Genomic DNA, 15,986 nt, shown 5'->3' with positions numbered 1-15,986 from the left:
GAGTTGGGGATACTGTTGTACTTCTAGCCTCTGTCACTTGTTGGTCAGTCGTTGCCATTATTATTACAACAAAGCTCGAGGCTGCTGTGTCAGAAAGCCGTTGTGTTACGAAAGAGGTGTCGCGCAAACATTTAGCAACGTCTAAAACATCACAAAGAATGCGAGATGTGACAACAACACGCTCTACAAACACTGTGCCACTGTAACACAAAGTATCATCTTCAACAATTGACTGTCCACAGTGTCCAGCGTAGTTGTGAAGACATGTTTAGTTATAATTTATGCAGAGTTTTTCAATTTCTTGCGCCCCCCTTGTAAGCCTCACACGCCCCCCAGTTTAAGAACCACTGTTCTAAGTGCTCAAAACCTCGCATTGCGAAATTGCAAGGCAGCATTCTTACATCACAAAGCTTGCTTTGATGTGAGTGAACATTAGGGTTGCCAGATGGCCTTTTTTAGGCCAAATTCCAAAAATCTGGCCTTTTTTAATCGGCAGCCGTGGCCGAGTGGTTAGCGCGTTGGGCTCGCAGTCGAGAGCCTGCATGTTCGACTCCAGCCACCCGCATTTGCTGTTGTTTCTCTGGGCAAGAAACTTAACAATAATTGCCTCTACCTAGTGATCGATTTCGAGTAATGGGTAGTACCAAATTTAAGTCATAAGTATAGTAGACAACCGGAAACAGACATTGCCGTCGGCTGCAGCGTGGGTCAGGTGTACGTCGGAAGGCGTACACCGATGCATAGCGCTCAAGTCCGCTTTCCCGCAATGCAGGATAAAGATAAACAAACAAACAAACAGTTGGCTTAAAAAAAATTGATGCAAATAAGGCCAGAAAATCTGCATACTAAATTGGGGGCAATCCGAGTCGCGAACCCGGCAGCTCCACTTTGTTTTAGCGTAACAATTTCTAAGTTACTACAATTCACTCCATAACCTTACAAGCTAGATCCGCGTCTGTCATTACTTTGATGAAATATTGTTGTAGCAGGCAATGGCAAAAGACAATGTTAGCCTATTGAGTTATTGCTGTTGAATGTTATACAAAAAAGTACACTCTTTTCGGAAACTATATTATTTTGATAAGCAGTCTTGTAACATTTCATTTGGTAACATTTTCATTTGGTAAAAAATAAGACTAGATAAATAATCTAAACTTAGCCACTGTACCATAATGAAATGGTGCTCGATAGTCGACTATAAGAAAATGCGACCTAAACTTTTACTGACAACTGGATAGATCTTTTGATCAGTAAAACAGACCCGCTTACAAGAATGCGTAAATAAATTATAATCTGTTATGTCTCAGAAAAACTTAACAAATTTGCAAAACTTACAAATGGCATCAAATCAACAACATCTTGAATCATTGTAAAAATAAGGACGTCTGCAGAAGTGGAATAAATATTGGCTGTTTTTAACTTGGCGTATTGAACTAAAAAACTTCATGTTAAGATGCAATCGTGCAATACCCGTGCTTATGAATGTGTTTTAGAACATCAGCTACGCCTTTCGCTGGGATTAAAGGCTTCATACGATTCGTATTATTGCAAAGAAACTTTCGTTTTGACGGTAAAATTCGCAAATCATCTTGATTAAAGACTTTGTGATTCCATATTTCGTTGGCAGGATCCTTCTGGCAGTGGAGTGACTGTGATGCGTTGTTCCTGGGCAAAATATCAGACGTAGGAGAAAAACTGAAAACACGCCTTTGCGATGCGTTGGAGTTGAAACATGCTTTTGGAGGAATGTTGACGGGTGGTTTTCCGCTGTTATTATCAGGCGAAATCTAGAACATTCCCATAAATTAAAATAAAGTGTATTAAAATAAAATTCAACACCATACATGTAGGCTAGCCGCTATAGGCCACGTGCTATCGCATGCACTAAAAATCATTTAATGTTATGCTTCCAATAAACAAATCCGGATATTCGAATTTCGGATAGCCGCACAACAATTTTTCCCTATAAGATTGGTAATTCAGGTGTGTTCGCAGTGCTTCTTTAAGAGCCAGAGTTGTTAGTGTGATGTGATTACCAACTGTTTGATATTAAAGATACGTATCGACTTAATTTCCTGGAATTGAATTCGCGAGGCGCTATATTAACCTACATTTCTCAAGCTGATTTGGTAACGTAATTTTCAAATAGAATAACCATAAAAAACTTGCACTCACACTCTTGAGAAAAGCGGAGGTCCCGAACAAAGGTTTTCTTCGCAATATGTGCAATAAATATCGCCAGACAATGCCTGCACCCAAAACCATGACGCCAGAAACGTACCAGAATGCGGTCGTGTTCTGCAATTTAAGCACAAGTTATGGTTACAAACGTTCCGTCCGTTCAACTTCTCTGGCTGTGGAAGTGGTACTGCGCTATTTTCATGATCCATAGGTAGCCGGTTTGAATCTCTAATGCATCACCCTTTTTCTATTTCAAAACCACACAAAAAAAACATTGTTATACACTTTCGATAATCTTTACAGCAAGAGCTCAAGAAGACGTCGATTCAATATCCATCGATGTCTTTGCAAGATACTTAAAGTATACCAGACGGCGAATCAGGTTTGCTTTCTTGCCTTCCCGTCCAATTGAACTCTCAACCACCGGGCATACACCTAAACATAACAAAAATGATCTTGGATATAAATTGACCAGCTCTGACCTCTTCAAATGACGACTCCAGATTCATACCAAACGCCATTCCAATCAAACCGAACAAGGTGCAAGAGAACATTCCTATGGTCAGTTCGAGCTCGAAACGTAGCAACAAGTTACGATGACTGTGCAAATGACAACAAATTGTAATTAACAACTTGAAAAGTATTTTCAGAGATAAATTGTTTGCATGGGATGAAGCTTTAAGCACTTTGACTAGAAAACCGCAAGGTTTGTAGTAGCTTCTTGCCTATGTGTTTGCTCATTATGCATTTGACTTGTAATATTGAAAGGCAAGTAAACAATCTGTCTCTGTCTGTGGGCACATATTTTACTGAACTTACTTTCAACGGTTTTGTTCAAATTAGTACATTTGCGAAATTATTTTATAGCTAGTCTCTTTCACGTTGATGCAGCGTTTGCAAACGTTGAGCAAACGTAAAGAGGATTTTGAGACGTTGTAATACGCAAATCACGTTGACTCAACGTCTGCAGGCGTTGACTGGGCTTGTTTTGAAGCTTGCGTTGCATTCCAGGTAGCTAAAAAACAAACCTGTCCAAGTTGATGAGAATGGCTGTGTTGGAGGTTTCGATTGCTTCTTTCAATTCTCTTGCCTTGTTAGCGATTTCTTCAGCCTTGAAAATACCATAATTTTCCAAGTAGATAACAGTCTCATGATTGTTATAAAACAAAAGTAGTTGTGACAAAATCTAAATGTTGCATGTCTTTATTAAGCAATTAGTGGCATTGGATATAAAAAAAGTGGCAATATGCACAATTCGCGAAATACTTTTAAATGAGTCTATTTCTCACAATGCGTACTAGGCTCCATGCCGGAGTTGTTTATTTCCTTCTCAAGCATACGAAACTCACGTCTTTCAAAAACGAATCCAACACGGTTTCCATCTCATCTTGCAAATTTATTTTGTACTTATGAAAGGTGGTGTGAGGAAAGTTTAACGCAAATTCTCGACTTGCAGATAGCGATTCGTCGCCATGTGGCGATGATGATGATGCGTCGTCCATTGAAGATGGCGGGTTGAAGATGAAAGCATCAAAGTATGATCTACAAAAAGTCCGCTGTGATTTGGTTGTTGTAGGTAGGCAAAGATTTTTTTATAAGTCCACTAACCGGAAAGTTACGACTAGAATGTAAAAATTTCCACTGCAAAGAACCAATTTTTCACATTTTGTGATTGTGAGGTAATCCGATGTTACTTAGCCGTTTTAAAAATGTATTTTGTAACCTACTGTGTTGTCACCTGCTATTGCCATCAACATCAGTGCTGATGCAAAGTCTTCGGATATCCTCCTCACAGTCAAGAGCCTCTTCGAGCACCTCACAAAACTCGTTCACTTCCGTTGAAAACGTTGTTAATCTAACGCAATGGAAAGGTTTAAGATATAATGGACATGAGGCAATGTTCTTGCTGCATTGCCACATGCATTTTGAACAAGTGACGTAGGGCACATGGAGAATCTTATTATGAAACATTTAAGCCAAACAATCGGTGTTTTTTCGCATTGATCCGATGTCTGCTGAAGTTGAACCAATGTATAAAAGAACACTTGTTGAATGAGAAGTGAAACACAACCAGACAAGAAATTGCTTTGAATAAGGGCTACAAATAAAATGATGGCGACCTTCTTTAAAATACAGTAATACACATTACACACCTTGCACTGTTTTTGAGTAAAACATGGATCAGGGATCGATCCACTACAGCGTTGGTCGGGTCTGTGAGCGTTGTCAGCAGGTTGTTTATTTCGGGTTCTAATTTGGCAAGCGTCAATGAAAAGTTGCACAACTGAAAATCACAAGACACATTAAAACTGTTTTGTCATGTGGTGATCTGAACTTCTACAAGTATTTTAACGTAAACAGACAGCAACTGAACAATTCAAAGTAAGCAATAAACCCGACAGCGCGAAATACTGATGGTAACTAGCGTCACTTATTGCTGCTTCTTGACCAGTGGCTTATGCAACATAAACCACACGAATAGACGTAAACAACAAAGCCATTGAATAATTGAATGACACTATTCACCAAGCATTTGATTGTAAAACACAGCATGTTCTTCTGAGGTCACTAAGAAAAACTATCACTGGATGTTGCTGACCTATCTTCCTGAAGAAGAAAGTCATGGCTAAGTGACAAGGCATGGCTATGAAAGTAGATTATATCATTCCTTGTAGCTTTGTTTCATTACTAACTGCCAATGAGCTAAACTATTCTTGAGCTTGAAATTAAGCATGAAAAACTATATTTTAGTATTTCACAAGGCAGTGGAGCAAGATTATTGTTGTTTAGCGACGACAGCAACATAACCAACTATTTAACTGCAACATTTATAACCCTTTTTATTGCGACATGTTAGCCCAAGCATCATATCACTGCAAAACGGTTAAAATAATACACAAATGATATCACTCAACAGTATAGGCATCAAAAGAAAGCAGTTACAACAAGTTTACAAGCTACTTTATTTCATTTTATAAATTTCTTACCAAAACTACTATGGAACGATTTAATACACAGAATTACACCGACAAAGGTTCAACATGCGGATTGCGACCCTTTGCTGTTGCCAGGAAGTATGCAACATTCAACTAAAATAGAAACTGCGCCCAGACAACAAAATCCGTCAGTTAGCATTGATTCAACGTCTGCAGACGTTGAATCAATAAAAAATGGTACATTTTGCTGTCTGGGTGACTGCAGCTGTTGCAGTAAAGTTCAATCTAAGCTAAAGCAAAGAACTCTATTGACAAACGTTACAATTAGTGATACTAACCGCATGGGTGAATACAGCCTCCAAAGCACGATACTCGATGGGTAAATTGCTTGTATAGAGGACAGATCCATCCAGCAATGAAGGCAGTGAGTCACAAAATTCAACAACTTTATTATTATCAGTATTAGCATCATCGGATGGCGGGTCTATAACAAAAACAGCATCTGAAGAGATGACTGCTTTCAGTTGCTGGAAAAGAACAAGTGCTGTATGTGAGTGTGCAATGTGCATACAAGAAAATTGTATACGGTAAAGGCAGGGTTGTGGACCTGTGGTGCCAGAGGGATTTGGCGTGTCCGGAGTCGGCCAGTTCTAAACGGAGGAGTCGGAGTCGTATATTTTTCGCCAGACTCCACAGCCTTGGGTAAAAGTATCACCTACACAGTACACACCCTATGATACAATTATGTAGTGCATATATATATACATAAGATTGGCTGTAACTCTCCAAATAAAACCTTCAACATATAAAACCAAAAACATTATATTATACAAATTGAATTGTCCAAACCTGAAGTCTCAAAATAATTCTTTTATTACGAACAGAGAGCATCATTGGATGTTGAAAGCGAAGGTCTCGAACAGTCAGGCCTAACTCATTACACAGCGTCGACTTTGATATTTCTGTAAAAATACATTGCTATTAATTTGGAATAACATTAGAAACAGAACCTCAAAAGTTAAAATCTTACCATACGTAGATCTATTGCCTTTTACATCTGTGCAGAGCTGAAACAAAGTACTTTCATTATAATGATTAAAATAAACAATAACACATAATCACAAATCTAAAAATTCGATAATTGCATTGCTGTGTCATTATTGAGCAAAGAGCTTTGACACAAATCAATCAAAAATTCAATATTGTTTTACATCAATAATAACACAGTAACACAGCCACAGTGGTGGAATATTCTGATATCTTAAAAGAGGTTGCATAGCCGAGTGGTGAGAACACTGGAACGGCAATCGAAAGTGCGCCGGTTCGACACCACTCAAGAGCATGTGGCTGTGTCTGTGACAGGACACTTGAAGGCATGCCTGAAGGTGGACACGAAGATTGGCTTCCTTGCCTTCCCGTCCACTTAATCTAAATCTTCAACCACCGGGTGTAAGCCTGGATAGGACAAAAAAGAGGTTGATCTTCTAAGATAGTTTAGTTACTTTATCATAACTTAAGATTGGGAAAAAAGTTGATTGCACTGCCAAGTACTAATAGTGACACAAAGATAACATGACAAGCTATAAATAGAGGTGTTGATACTTGGTTGAGCTGGCTTACATCTCACACACTGAACAGCAAGCATGAGCAGGAGTATTAAAAAATAACCCAAATGACATCTTTCTAGATTTTTACATTTGCAAAAGATAAACGTGCTTAACCTATGCTTTCAAATTAGAGAATCATAGGCTTATTGAAGCATCTAACAATGTTTCAACACAGGAAAAAAGCAGTAGGCTTTCTCAGATTATCGTGGTTTAAAACCAGCAAGACCATGAAATTATAACAAGTCATCTTACCACTCTGAACTTGCCAGCTTTGTTTGATCGCAAAAGGGAAGGATTTTCCACATTTATAGTGGAAAAAAAAGCTGTGAATTGTAAAAAAAAATTGTAAAATTCTACAGCTATGTGTTACTATAGGTAAGTACTAAGTAGCCTAACACAATTAAACCTTAAGGTATATATATCACAATCACATATCAATACAAGTTAAGTACAATCTTGTATCTTAAAACGTTGGTCAAAAATACCGACTTTAGGTATGACATATATACTGATATAATTTAAAGCAGTGGTTCCCAACTAACGAGGAATTCCTCACCATGGAGGAATTTCGTGAGTTTAGCGGAGGAATTTTCACTTATAATATACTTAATAGCTAAGTTATTGGTTATAACTAGGCGGTTGCCTTTAAGTTGCTCTTAAATTGACATGGGTTCTTTCAATTTATTATCTCACTGTGGATATGTGGATCCACCTAGATCCACATCTACCACCTTGGTTTTGTGGATCAAAGTTGCAAGATGGTTAGGAAAATCTTTGAATTTATAGCTTTGGTAGAGAGATAATCCTTGAGTACTGGGGGGGGGTTTTTTGGTCATTTATCGGTCATTGACCAATTTTTTAGCAAAATGTTCGAAAAAAATATAGTCAATTTGGTCAAAATGTCCGAAAAAATATATAGTCAATTCGGTCATAAAGGAAATACTTTTGTCAGAAAAAATGACCGAAATAAATAAAAAATGACCGAATTTTTTCAAGTCATTTCGGACAAATGACCAAAAAGTCTCAGCAAAAAAAAAACCAGCTTGAGTAGACAGATGATTAATAACAATTTGGTAAGATAGAATTGCATAATTCAAAAACAAAACATAAAATAAAGTAACAAAATACTTAATTAAAACATTTTCAGTAAGACTTTCTGTCCTCTAATTAACAGCTCAACTTATCAAAACAACAAATATATATTCGTAAAATGACAATAGTATTATTATTAGGTTATTATATTATTATTCTGATTTCGATCAATTTATTATTATCATTTTACAAATATTTGTTCTTTTGTTTTGTTTAGATGAATTACGTTATTTCCTAACATGGCAGAAAGTCTTGCAGAAGATTTTAAAATTGAATAGCCTAGCCTATGTAGTTGGTTTGTTAGTTTTGTTTCAGAATTATGCAATTCAATCATATCAAGTTGTTATCAATCATCTGTTTTTAAATTTATGTTTTAAAATCTAGATTTTTGCATGATAGTCAACGAATTTAGGTTGCATACGGTAGTTGGAAAGACAATTCTGTGTCCTATTTCAAGCAAGGCATCACGTGTTGCGTGTGATAACATGCTCATGCCAAAGCGTGTTTCCAAGTATCAAGCTGACGTCTTTGTAACTCAGCAGTACGGCCAAACTGTAGTAGTAGTAAGCCAGTTTTAATCTGGTGATGTCTCCATTATAGAGGGTGGCCTGGTTCACCACCACATGTTGCAATCGCCTTCACATCCTGCCTCCACATTGATCTGTCTAAAGCGTCCTCTTGCCAAGCCGACCTTGCTGCTTTCCTCCACAACTTGCCTTTTCCACATTTTCTTGGTTCTTCATTGTTTCCTAATTCCTATGTCCCTCCACTCATAACTCTAGCGCTCTTCTCTAAACATCATCTTCATCCCTTCTCAAAACATGCCCAAACCACGTCACTCCACTCGCCTTCACCAACATTCTCATTCAAGTTCAACCCAAGCAAGTTCATAAGTTCCTTGGTATTCCTTTTGTCCATCAGCTTTACACCACACATTGCCCTCACCATCGCTCTCTCAATTCTTCTTAAAATCACCAATTTGTTTTCTCGTAAGTACCATGTCTCACTTTCGTACAGTTTTGCAGATCTCACGAAACTAGCATAAATTCTTCTTCTCAATTTCAGTAAAAAATGATAAAAGAAAGATAATGTTGAATGGTTTTGGGTAGCAAATATAAATGTTGTGACTTAGATGTTCTCAACATTTGCTTCTTCTATTTTTGTACCGAAAACGCCACACAATTTAAAAATAGCTATGCAAGTTACTGTAAACGATGAATATTGCCGTTGGTGGAGGGTGTGGTATCGCCTTCACCTTTTCGAGCATTTTTACTTTATTTTCTCATGTTTTGTTCTGTAAAACTGTTTTTGTGTGATTAGTTGCCTGCATTAATGACGTCTAATACCACTATTATTACCTAGCCCAGTGTTTTTTCAACTTTTTTTGAGCCACGGAACACTTTATACATTAAAACATTCTTGCGGAAAACCAAACTAAATTTTACAATAATGAATACAATAATGAATAATGCAATAAAGTAAACAACACAAAAACTACTTCACTTTCGTTTTGTCAGTGCTATATCTGGGCCTGTTTGGATAAGCACAAAGTTGATATATATATGGGAAAGTTGATATAAAGAAAAACTCGAAGCTCTTGTGATTCACACTAGTTAACAAGTTTATTGTGGAGCATCTGACAATCTTTTACGGAATACCGGTTACAAATCACGGACCTAGCCTGCCAACCAACATCATTGTTTTAAGATCGACTATAACTGTCATACAATGTGACATAATGAGAACGACATATGCAAAAATTAAAAAAATGATTGCTTAAAACAGCTCTTTTTGCTTCATGCTTATACTATTATCCAAAAAGCAGTTAATTTGTAGGAAGTGGCTACTTTTCCATAATCAGGTGTTGCCAGAGTTAGGATTAAAGTTAGGAAGGGTTAAGGTAAGGGTTAGAGTTAGGAATAAGATTAGGGTTTAGATCTTCCCAGGATTAAAAAAATTTCCAAAATACAAGTTTTTGTTTTCAACAGCTTTAAACTTTTCTAAAATTAGGGCAGAATTCCTTATCTGGCAACACTATTGAGGCTATTATTACAATATAGCCACAGCCTAATTTGTAACGTTAGCGACTGAGCGTTGCATATTGAACAACCGTATATTATACATATATAATAAGGTTTAAAATCGACAAGAAATCATTAAATTTGAAAATGCAATTTGAATCAAGGCAAATCATCGTGTTCAAAGTTTTTACTTTGGCAATTACCGACCCCATTTCAGAATTTGTAATTTTACACTGTCACTCAAGGTGATTTGCTATTAAATTCAATTACGTCGTTACTCAATGTTAAATAGACGAGCTAAAATTTCCACAGCACGATCTGTTTACAACTTTTGTTACAAGACATCTGGCAAAGCTAACTTTGGAATTTCAACACAGGTAACTTGTGCATTCGCATAAATAAATCAAAACTGGTAGTTTTCTGACAAAGTTGTTAATGTTGACAAAAATCGACAAAAACAGGTCATTTGTATGGAAATAAACAACAATCATGCTGCAAAAAGCAATCTATTATTCATTTAACTGTGTCGCAACATATATTATATACCCGGTACCGTAGTATGTAAAAACCACAAATACAATATATATACATAACAACAATACTAAATTACCTGATACAGTTTGTGGTAGATTCCATTTTACTTTTATTCCTTGTTTATATACTCTTTTTGAAACTTTTAAAATAGTTGCTGCCACATTCATTTCTTTATTATGTTATACATGATGAAAATAGCCTACAGTATTGGAAGCAATTCTAAACAAAATCACATTTCAGCTCAGTTTTGGTACGCATGGGCTAGATAATTTAGAAAAAAATTGTTATGCTGCAAAACATGGCAAATGTTTTATAAATCTGCTTTTGCACAACATCATATCATCTGATTATTGTGTATGGGCTCCAATCTGCCTTGAGCCAGCATGGAAGCAGTACCGCTCATAAAATCACATGGAACCCTGTCAAGTAAACCATGTTGATGCGCAATCTGCTGCAAGCGGAGATAGCGAATGATTATATATCATCTGATTGTTATTATAACTTCATATTTTTTATTCATTATCAGTTATCACGGTATTTTATATGTTGATTGATGGGTGCTCCTTCACAATTCGACCTGTTGCCAGGGTTGCCAGGTGGCCAACTGAGGAAATAGCCAAACTACTTCAAAAATATAGCCAAATTATAGCCAAGCCTTAATTACAAAATTTAGTCAAATTATAGCCAAACCTTAATCACAAAGTTACAATGATAAATCAATCTAAATGTCAAAAATGTCTACAAATGCATCACTTTCACCACCATCAGCATACATATTGTCTGTTGTAAAGAGTTTCAATATTTCTGAAGTAACCTTAAAATTAACACAACACATATTTTGAAAGAGCAAAGGTGTACGGATTCTTAGTATTGCATTCAATGTCTCATTACCAATCAAATTTCTGCTTTTCTAAAGAAAAGACCTTTTCCCCCACTGCATTGCTGTCTGGAGTAGCAAGGTACGATGGACAGTGTAGGCTACGGTATATCGTGCAATTCATTGAAACTATGTTGGATGGGTAATTGGATATCCTTCCGTATTTCGATAACATTAGGCTATCAATCAGATTAACAGCTGGTTGACACCCATTCAACTGACTTCAATTCAAACTGAAAGCACAATACCTGATCGTGTTTTGGTGTCAACCTCAACGACTTGTTCACCTGATTGATAATCGTGGAAAATGCGAGAGGTTTTTGGCTTCATTAACTTCTGCATATCGCCGGTTACAAGTAAGCGGAAACGCAGATAAACTTTATCATTCACCAGTAGAACTTTTGATATGTCTTATAGAAAAGCATATTTCTGGCCAGCAGGTCAAAAAAGCCAAATATAGCCAAATAGGCTTGGCTATTAAAAAAAAATATTCAATAGCCAAGTCACATAAAAAATAGCCAAATTCGTGAAATTTGGCTATGAAAATAGCCAAGTGGCAACCCTTCCTGTTGCTGTTAGTCAAGGTAGCCACTTTAACAAGTCGAAATTCTGCCACTGAAATTGACTACAATGCAACCGCCAACCAATCAGAACGTGTTATAAGAGGCTACCGTCCAATTGTGACCCTTATAGCACTCATCCAGAGAGTTAATGCTTGTTTTGAACTTTATTTGGAAATTACAGAAGAAAAAGAGCAATAGCAGAGGTGAGAATCGAACACGCGTCAATGAAATGACTACTTTCTAGCCCTAACCCTAACCCCTAAGCCAACCAGCTGACAAAAAATCCATCACTTAATTTGCTTTCTATGATCTTCTTTTCGCCATTTTTTACGTCACTTAAACCGCAGCTTATGATTGGTTGGCGGTTTCATTCTAGTCAATTTCAGTGGCAGAATTTCGACTTGTTAAAGTGGCTACCGTTAGTCAACTGGATGATGATGTCAATACGTCACACATGTTGGGATGGACTATGATAATGGAGGAAGTGCGGGGTGGAAATGCGCTTCATTCATTAATAGCTTGTCACGCCAGTGTCGGAGCCAGGTAAGAGCATTGTTTGTGATGTTTTTGAGGTCGTTGTATGTTGTAGTATTTGCAATAATATGCTGGAAGCACTGCTTGTTGCAATCAGCGCGAGGAATGTCCGATTCTCCAGAAGCTACATTCTTGCGCTGACTGCAACGTGTTTATGTTAAGTTTAATCAGTTCGACTTAAGCACTGGTAGAGAGCACACGTGCATAGGCGTAGCCAGGGGGGGGCAAAAGGGGCCATGGCCCCCCCCAAATTTTCAAAGTTTATATTCCAAAGTTGATCCCTTTGTTGAAAATATAATAAAATTTGTAGAAACTTACAAAGTTTTCCAAAAGATCTGGCTATTAACACCCCCAAGGACTTGTTTTAGACACACAGAAAGACACCAATAAATTTTGCAAATCGTAAATCGCGCAAAATTTACGCGGTTTACGTTTCTTTTAACTAATTTGTGGAAGTAATTTCAGAATGGCTTACTCTGTTGGGTTTTTGTGTAGTTATTGAGTTTTTGTGTAGCTGAGTTTTTGGTGTTCTCAAAGTTTAGCCGTAGTTTTTGCCTGTTCGTGTGTAAGAGCTACCTTCAATAAGTTAATAGCTTTTTATCTGCTAATAAATTTCATACAAATATTACCTTAAACGTGTTTCTAGAATGCGCTATAATCCATTATTTGAGGGTAATTTTTCAAAAATTTTCCGGGGGGGCATGCCCCCGAACCCCCCTAGAAAACGCGTGCCTTTGGCACGCTCTAACCCCCCATCAGCTTTATTGCTTCTCTTGCTCAACCCACCAGGATACGCCACTGCACATCACATGGCAATGGCTCAAATCAAACACTTTGTCGTTCTCTTCAATTCATCAAATATTTGGCCCCCCCCAAACTTTTTTCCTGGTTACGCCACTGCACACGTGTAGTTCTTTTCCTTCAGTTTTCACAAATAAAAGGTATCAAACATGGCGCTGCGAACAGGATAAAGATCCTTTTAAAAAATAAAGTGAAATGGCTTACACGTTTAGAAAAAGCGACGTCCTTAGGCTAGACCTGGAAGTTGACAGAGGCGCTTCTTTCAACGCTTGGGAAGAAGAATGGAACGCTTATATAGCAGTGTCTGGGTTAGCCGCCAAAGATAATCTTACAGTTTACAATGTACTAAGACTTTCGTTCTCAAGAGAAACCGCCAACGTCGTTAGCAACTTGGGGTTGAGAGAAGACGAAGAGAAAAATCCTAGACGTATCATAGAAGCATTGAAAGCCCATGTAAAGGGGTCTATAAACGAAACTGTGGAGCGCAGAAATTAAAAAAAAACGCCTGCAGGGACCGCAAGAGTCTTTCGATGACTATTTAGTATCGTTACGTGACTTAGTGAAAACCTGTAATTACTGCAATGAAGAATGCGCAAACAAAGCCTTGAGGGATCAAATCGTGGAAGGAATTCACGCTAAAGAGACCGTCGAAGAGTTATTGAGAGAAAAGCCTTTAACACTAGACAGATGCGTAGTAATTTGTCGAGCTCGCGAATCTGCCCGTCGGCAAAGAGCAGATCTTACAGTAGATTGAGTAAACCACGCTTCGGCCTACAAGCGGAACAAAAGAAATTTTACTCAGACGGCTAAAGGGACAACGGCGAGTAAAGAAAGCTTAACTTGTAGCATGTGTGGCCCCCCGTGGCATAAAACTTTAAAAGACTGTCTACCTCGCAATAAAACCTGCTTTAAGTGCGGCAAACTTAACCATTTCTCGGCTCAATGTAAGAACTACATGGCAAGATCTGGTAATAAATTGCAGTTACTAAGCACTGATAGGAAGGCAGATAAAGTTCTAAAATTGATGACGTTTCAAGAAACGACGCGTTCACTACGTGGAATCGGTAGCGCACCACGAGTAAATTTGGAAGTTAGGTCACCTAATGGATCGGCGAAAATCACCGTGCTGCCGGACTCAGGAGCGGATATCTCGGCCGCCGATGAAACGACCTTACGTTTGCTCGGAGAAGACGCACGGAACATGGGCCGTACCACGGCACCAAGAACTATATACACAGTCAATGGATCACCACTGAAGGAGATTGGACAGCTCAAGGTACAGCTGAAGCTGGGTGAGGTAACTACTGAAGACACTTTACACATTTTTCCTTCTATTCCAGGCGGCATGTTAATCTCGTGGAGAACAGCTAAAACTTTACGAATTCTCCCATCGTTTTATCTTAAGCAGATTAATAGTGTATCACGGAAAGCAACGACGAGCACTACACTGGATGACTTGGTCGAAGAATTTCCAACCGTCTTCGATGGAAAGATCCGGGTAATGAAAGGGGAAAAATTTCGCATCGACATAATGGATCAAGCGCAACCATTTTGTGTGAGTACCCCTAGGGTGGTGCCTTATGCTTATCGAGATAAATTAAAAGAAGAGTTAGAGCTTTTGGAATCTCAAGGCATTATAAAGGCCGTGACGGAACCTACAGAATGGTGTGCACCTATCGTGGTCGCACCAAAAAAAAATTCGGATAATATTAGATTGTGCGTTGATTTCTCCAAGTTAAATAAATTTGTGCGACGTGTACGTTATAGCCTACATCTTCCTCGCCGGCTGAAGCTGTAGCCGACATTGATGCAGAATAGGGTGGGCCAAAAAAACCGACTTTGGAATTTCGTTCCAATAAATTGGAAAAAGTTGCCATTTTCTATATGATTGGCGGTGGTAAAAAAAATTTTTTAATTAAAAAACTTTTAAGGGTCCCGCAAACGTCCCAAAGTGTCCCATTTTTGTCAAATTTCGCAAAAAAACGACATAAAACGCCAATAAGACTTTCTAAATTACCACCAATCTTCCTCATATTTGATACGCGTATGAAGCAACTGGATGCGCAGCATATTAAAAAAATTTGATGAACATGGCTCAAATACCTTGTGAGATATTCATGTGGAGAAGATGTTTGAATATTGAAAATGTCAACCACTTGGTGGCGCTGTATTTTATATTTACTTTAGTAACTGGCGACACACTGAAGCTAGCGACACATTCAAGGTATCAATGGAAAGGTAATTAGCAAGGCTAAGCGACCATGTATTAAACTTGGCCAAACTAATATTTGATGACGTCACTATGACATCATACTATTTAAAATTGCCTTTCTGCAATTAATCAATAAAAATGTATTAAAAGAAAACTATGGCTAATTAACGAATCACCTTTGCTAAAAACCACAGATGCTATAACTTACATGGTCAAGAAGTTGACAGACCGATATGAAAAATGAATAAATGCAAACAAAGAGAAGGAAAAGAGAAAACAGAAAGACATTTTTAGATGATCTGCAAGATACGCTATGGGTTGTTAAGAAAAACGTGGAAGACGATTTGAGAACGTCTACCAACCCCAAGAAAATGAAGGACTGGAATTATCTTGAAGCAATCCGGGGTAAAAATCGAAAAGCCACTTTGGGTTCTTTGGATATTCAAGAGCAAATAAAAATGAAAAGAAAGAAAACGAGGCAAGATCAAGGTATAAAACGTAAACTTAAAGATGCTTTAGATACACCACTTCCGCAAGATTTGTTGCAATCCAGTACTTCTTCAGAAGAAAGTGGAGAAGATCTGGATCAAACCTTTGTGGGGGATTTGTCGGCAAAAACAAGCAAGAC

General features: G+C 37.8%; 1 protein-coding gene across 1 annotated transcript; it reads right to left on the bottom strand.

Moving 5' to 3' along the window:
- Positions 1 to 1,265: 1,265 nt before the first annotated feature.
- On the bottom strand, positions 1,266 to 10,586 carry LOC145785527 (magnesium transporter MRS2 homolog, mitochondrial-like). Its single transcript, XM_082597185.1, has 12 exons — positions 10,448 to 10,586; positions 6,977 to 7,047; positions 6,148 to 6,184; positions 5,967 to 6,079; positions 5,456 to 5,644; positions 4,335 to 4,465; positions 3,920 to 4,036; positions 3,531 to 3,723; positions 3,210 to 3,292; positions 2,664 to 2,781; positions 2,176 to 2,298; positions 1,266 to 1,787 (listed from the first exon to the last, which is right to left on the bottom strand). The coding sequence occupies exons 1-12, from the start codon at positions 10,536 to 10,538 to the stop codon at positions 1,449 to 1,451; spliced, it is 1,605 nt and encodes a 534-aa protein (XP_082453311.1). The 5' UTR covers positions 10,539 to 10,586; the 3' UTR covers positions 1,266 to 1,448.
- Positions 10,587 to 15,986: the final 5,400 nt, after the last annotated feature.

This window comes from Aplidium turbinatum, chromosome 16 (assembly GCF_918807975.1).
Source record: "Aplidium turbinatum chromosome 16, kaAplTurb1.1, whole genome shotgun sequence".
NCBI lineage: Eukaryota > Metazoa > Chordata > Ascidiacea > Aplousobranchia > Polyclinidae > Aplidium > Aplidium turbinatum.
Note: the sequence above shows the minus strand (reverse complement) of the source record. Positions and strands in the feature narration are given on the sequence as shown.

Bases quoted from the DNA above. Each gene is read 5' to 3' on its own strand.
- LOC145785527 (XM_082597185.1), bottom strand. From the start codon at position 10,538: ATGAATGTGGCAGCAACTATTTTAAAAGTTTCAAAAAGAGTATATAAA. The intron at 3,724-3,919 runs GTGACAACACAG...GACTTTTTGTAG, and splicing joins GATGTTGATGGCAATAGCAG to ATCATACTTTGATGCTTTCA. The intron at 2,299-2,663 runs GTCAGAGCTGGT...CTTAAATTGCAG, and splicing joins TGGAGTCGTCATTTGAAGAG to AACACGACCGCATTCTGGTA.